The sequence below is a fragment of the Lontra canadensis genome, unplaced genomic scaffold, assembly GCF_010015895.1.
Source record: "Lontra canadensis isolate GAN:19392208 unplaced genomic scaffold, GSC_riverotter_1.0 scaffold2, whole genome shotgun sequence".
In the NCBI taxonomy this organism is placed as follows: Eukaryota; Metazoa; Chordata; class Mammalia; order Carnivora; family Mustelidae; genus Lontra; species Lontra canadensis.
The window spans coordinates 26,336,906-26,342,905 of NW_022630996.1; the positions used below are offsets into that span (position 1 = coordinate 26,336,906).

A 6,000-nucleotide genomic window follows, 5' to 3' on the forward strand; every position below is an offset into this window, starting at 1 on the left:
GGCAGCATTACCGTTGCTCCCAACAAAAGCTGGAACGTTGGAAGAATCCTAAAGGCTATGGTCCAGAATATTATTGGAGCTTATAAAATTTCTTTGCCTGTAAAAGTCTCTGAGAAGGACTTTTTCACTATATGTTTATTTTATTTGGACTTTGTGACTGTCCAAAGAACGTCTATGGCAACTTACACTAAAGGGTAAATATACAACATGGATAAAATATAAATAAAATACAGAAAACCAGTAGGGTGGTAATTTTATTGGAATAGAAACCACTTCTTCCAAATAATTCCTTAAAACAAAAAATCTGAAATGCTCTTTTGCTTATTTCTTTTTTTATATTAGGGTAATTCATTTAACATATATTTAGCAAACAAGGCAAAGATATAAGAGGACTCAGGGACTAGAGGACAGGATGGAGAAGAATGGTTCTGAAGACTATGGCTCAAGTTAGGTTAATCTGAAACTGCCAGAACCTATCTAAAGCCTGCTTCTTTTGTCTTAAAATGAGGCTAAGGTCTACTTCATAGGATTGCTTTGGACAGCAAACAAAACTATGCAAGTATAAATAGGAAAGGAATTCACTGTTCAAGAAGCTTGAAATCTAGGTAAGAAGAAATCATAATCTAGAGGGAGAAAGGAATCAATGTCGGAAGAGTTACAGATTACACACTTTGCGAATTCAGAAGAAAGAGATATTGCTTCTAGCTAGGAAGGAGAAGAAAGATTTCCTGGAGGACAGGGCATGGTGGGGAGGAGGGGAGTGTCTTGAAGGATGAGTAATATTTAGTATTGTAGATGAGAAAGCGAAGTCAAGGAGTGAGGTGATGGTACGCGCTAATAGCCAGCAGAGAGATAAATCCCCAATTCTACTTCATAGGAGAGCATAAAGGAACAAAATCAATAGAAAACCTACTACAGTTCTATTCAAACCAATATTCAGGGCAAGTTAGAGAAACTGACTTTTCATATCCAATTAATGTAATGACTCACCCCATGGGTTAGCAGAGATAAAAGCCCAGCTGAGGACCACTTCACTTTCTTCTGTACTTGTTCTGAGAGACAGAGTAACTGCCTCTAAGGCAGAGCCCTGGCAGTACCTTGCCCTCCCATTACCTCCAGCTTTGCCAATGATTCTCGCAGCAAGAATGGCTTCAAGCCGAGAATCCAACTGTAGATTTGAACATCCAGGTCACCATTTACTTGCCTTTTCTGCTTCAATCAAGGGCCACCTAAGAGAAAAGTCTCGTTCTAATTCCTAATGGAAATAATCTTTGTGGTTCAGTACTCTTGCCAACTGCAGTCACGTGGTTTCACTATGTTTCTCTGGCTAATGACAGAAGCTTTTAAAACAAGTTTGGATGTGAGAAAGGGGATTTTTTGTGACCTGTAATTGTAAAAGTGCATCTCATCTTTTTAAAATAAAATTAAAGAAACAAGGAAGAGAGTCCTGGGAAAAATATGTAAGGCGTTAGGAAGGATCAAAAGACAAAGGTTAGAAAGGAGGCAAGAAATGAATAAGAAGTAAACTTAAAAGCTCTGCAGCAATTCCAGGCAGCCTAAGGGAAATTATGGGACTTCTCCTTCTCTCTGGTATGTTTTTAAAGGGAAAAAAGTGATTCTCATGGGAGAGTAACACAGAAAGGAAAGAGGAAAACAGCTGGCTGTGGGCCATGATTTACCATTCACCACAAAATGAGACTCTGTTTCTGCTTCTGAAAGGCCATTGTTTTTTCCAAGCAGACATGGCCTCTATTATACAAAGTCAATTATAATGAAGAGACATAAAACATAAGGAAGAGATCTAGACAAATAACTCAGAAGACAGGGCACAGACATAAAAGTCACATTCCACTCTAAAATATTAAAACAAAAACTCTTTATAACCAAACTAGCTTCACATCCTAGCAACAGCTCGCTTGCTTCAAACAAAACAAAATATAGCAAAATTTAATTATAAAAATCCCTTGTTTTTATGATGGTGGGTTTTAACTGGTAATTACTCCAAATCTGTGCAAATGATGTAGACACCCAAGTTCTCCTTTTATAAACCAAGAATCCTATAATAGTATCATCTGCTTAAGTTGTTGTGGAATAAGGACAACCTTTAATTCTTTTTACACAAAATATTAATGGGAAAAAAAAGTAACATTTTTCATTTGCCCGGGGGCGGGGGGGGGGCGGGGAATTCATCATGAAATCAAGAGTATAAGGGTTTTAGAAGAAAAAAATGCCACATATCTTAAAACTGACGTCAAAACAGTTTTATTTAAATGGTTGTATCTCTGTTCCAACTTCCAACCTGGCTTTTTTAAAGGTACATTCAAACTATTACTTTACTTGTATACTCAAGCCAAAAAGAAGCGAGACTTGAAAATTAATCTACCAAAATAAGGTGAGAAGGCTCTGCTAATAGAGCAGAGATAAAAATCTTATAATGTTTCCTTCTTCCAATGTGTTGGAAAACATTTTCCAAAAGGAATGCAAGTTTCTTTTTCAGATCACAGCTAAAACTGTAAAATCTACTCCTGGAATCTCCAAACATTTTTTACAGGGAAACTTTTTGTCAAACCCGTAGAACATCAAGCCTGTTGAGGATACTACAAAGGCACAGAAAGGGTTATGGTTGGCAGTCAAATTGGACATTTTCTTGGGATCCTTTAGTAGTTTCCAAATTATTGGTTGAGGACTCTGCCCTGAGAATCAGCAATGATGACAAGGTAGTGAAACAAGCATTTGTTACTGTCATGGGATTGTAAGAGCTTTAAATTTATAGAATCCTTTTTCTCTGGGGTAGAGGAAGGACAGAAGGAGGATTAGAGAAAAGGGTAAGATTCTTGGATGAAAAGATAGCCTTTTAAACTAAAGGGGAGATGAAAGAGAAAAATTATACCATATATCAAGGGCATTTAAAAAATCCACATTATAAAACTAAGGAAATTGTTTATATATAATGTCTCAATTTTTCCCTTGTAAGGACATTAATTCTTAACTTTGGACTATCTCCCTCAGAATTACCTTTTTTGTCTCAAATAATTTCAAATCACTTTTAAATGTTGACCCCTTCCCCTTAAGTGCATTTCCTTTTTCAGAGCAGTTTTATGTTCACAGCAAAATTAAGCACAAGGTATGGAGTTCCCATATAACTCCCTGCCCCCCTATCTCCCACATATCCTCCCACAGTATCAATATCCCACACCAAAGTGGTACCTTTGTTACAACTGATGAGACCACACTGACACATCATTATCCCCCCAAGTCCAGAGTTTATTTTAGGGCTCATTCTTGGTATTGTCCATTCTATGCATTTTTACAAATATATACTGACATGTAGCTGCCATCGTAGGTAGCATACAGAATATTTTTACTGCCCTAAAAAATCGTCTGTGCTTCACCTATTCATCCTTTCCTCCCCCAAAGGGTGCTGACTCTTAAAAAGTAGTTTTTGCATCGATATTTATAAGCACAGTCAAGACCTCCCAAATTTTAGACAGGTATTAAATGGCTCTTATCCACTTGAAAAAATTAGCAGTTTTCAGCAACAGAAGGATAACTAGGCAGCAAACAAAATGCTTTCCTAGTGGCAAGCAAGATTAACAAATGCTGTGTCATTTAAAAGGTCAAGAATAAGAAACCAAAAAGGAATAGAAAAGAATACATTACTCTTATAATTTACATATGTTTTCCTGTCCTTAGATTCCCTTTTGAATGCCAGTTCTACTCATAAGTGATAAACTGCCTTTTTTTTTTTTTTTTTTTTACATTTGCCTACATTTTCAAAAATCCAGTTCTGGGCATGAAACAGAATTAATGCTCAAGTCAAGAACTCTGTCTTTAGCAGATGAAATAACAGCAACATTGGCAACCACAGTGGACAAGAGAAGAAAATTAGGTCCTATTTTTTTCTCCTTTCTCTCTCTCTGTAAAACTCCCTTCTCTATTTGATAAGGGACAGGTAGCTTAAATTTACCGCAAAGTAAACAGGAGCAATTCCCCGGAATGAGACCGTTCACAAAGAATGTTACACTGGAATGTGACATCAGCATTCCTTCTGAGTCACAGTCTTGTGCTCACCGCTTTCTCCCAGGAGACTTGAGGCTCCCATAGTCAGGGAGCAGCTCAGGTAGGGCTGTGGGTCCTGAAGCCCCAAAGGGAGGCAGAGGGAGCACGGGGGCTGGGGGCACAGCCAGGCGGGAAACGTCCTTGGTGTAAAACCACTAGTGACTATTGCCCCTTTGGGGCTAGCTGCAGAAGAGGAAGAACGTTTCGTCTGAAAGATAAAGCACTAAGAGGGAGACAGTGCGTGGGACGTCAATAATGAATGGCCAAAAAAAAAAAAAAAAAGGGGGGGGGGGACTATTTTCACGTTGTCACCAGCCGCGAATGCGAAGGAAGTGCATTAAATCAGCGCTCACTCTTGAGGGGCAGAGCTGCCAGGGTGGGAGGGGAGGAGGTCTGAGCTGTCAAAGTCACATCACTGCTCCTAAACCACAAAGTTGAACTTCCTGAGACAGGAAGAAGAAGTGTCTCGATCTCGCCCGAACTCGCCCTGCCCTCATCCTCTTCTTCTGGGGAGGCACAGGCGCCGCTGAAACATACGGAGGAAAGTTTCAGACACCTCCAACCGTTGGACGTGGTTAGACGGGGAGAAATGTCCCGCGCCCGTTCTCGCTCTCGCGCCCGACTCTCCGTCGCTCCCGGATTTCAGGAGTTAGGCGGGCTGCCAGGCATCCCGGCTACCGGGAGAGGCGGGTACCTGGCCCGGGGGTACCGAAGACCCGGGGCGGGCTCGCGCGGCTGTCCCCGTGCGCCCCACCCGCCGCCCGCAGCCAGGGGGCGGCGTCCCGCGCAGGTGAGGCGGCTGCTGCCCGCCGCCCGCGGCCTCCTACCTTTTTCACTTTGGCCTCCAGGTCCATGTTTGTGTGTCAGAGGAGTTCCTCCTCCCGTCCAGGATCTCACGCCCAGGATCGCCTGGCCTCCGGCTTCGCTGCGGGTACTGGGGGAGGACCTGCGGGGACTCCAGCGCCGCTGCCGCAGCCACTAGCCGGCGCCGTCAAACTTCCGCCGCCCAGTCCGCCGCAGCCGGCCTGCGGCGGGGACCCGGGAACAAAGAGGCCCAGGCAGCCAATGGCAGAGGGGCAGCGCCGGCCAGCCGCCAATCACCGAGCGCCGCACGCACCTTCGCGGCCCGAGCTGGGCGCGGGCAAGGTGAGGGGCGGAGTCGCATTCCGGTAGCCCTGACCTGGTCTCTTTCGATGCACTGAGCGTCTGCAGATCCTCTTCGGAAGAAATTGAGGCCCACCCAGCCTCCAGCTGAAGATGAGGAAGACCCCTTTCCATTCTGGCAGCTCGTACCTGTGTTTGCCTGGGACTTTAGATATGTTTCCCGGGAGTACTTATCTCACTGCTTAGCTTCTTGGTTTATTTTCAGAGTAAAGAGAAAGACTTGAGATTGTGGAGACTGTTTGGGGTTTCTATGATGGTCATTGCACCCCAGTTTCACCACTGAGTTGTAGAGGTGGCCATTTCCCAAATGCTTTTCTCCATAATCCCAAGCTCTGGCAAAAAACCTCATTCACAGACTTAATGTCTATAAACAAGATTATACATGTTTTCTGAGCATTCTGTTGTTCAAAAAGGGCGATGATGTGAATCACTTCGGATAGGTTGTGTCATTCCTTTGGAAGTAGGGGCTTGTCCTTTGTCCCTTCTACATGAAATGGTGTGAGGCTCCTGCTCATGTTCTCTTGCCTTGATGAAATTTCATAGGCATAACAAGCAGCACTAGTGCACCAGAGCTAGGATCCATTTATGGCCTCATTCATTACAATCATTACAGCGAATACCATCAGATTGGTGGGTCTGGAAGGGATCCTACGGATTACTGAGTCTAGCTTTCTCATATTTCTGGGAACTGAGAACCACAGACATGTAGGGATCTGTCCAGTTTCTTAGTTGGGGGCAGAGCTAAAGCTCATGAGTCTAGGCAGTGCCTCCAGCATG

General features: G+C 43.2%; 1 protein-coding gene across 2 annotated transcripts in view; it reads right to left on the reverse strand.

The window, feature by feature from the left end:
* Positions 1 to 5,094, reverse strand: part of TES (testin LIM domain protein) — a 45,440-nt gene extending 40,346 nt beyond the window's left edge. For both annotated transcript variants that reach the window (XM_032870934.1, XM_032870945.1), the window contains exon 1: positions 4,887 to 5,094. In XM_032870934.1, coding sequence (XP_032726825.1) covers positions 4,887 to 4,913 — 27 coding nt within the window. In that variant the 5' untranslated portion in view covers positions 4,914 to 5,094. The remainder of the gene's footprint in view (positions 1 to 4,886) is intronic.
* Between the last annotated feature and the right edge of the window lie 906 nt (positions 5,095 to 6,000).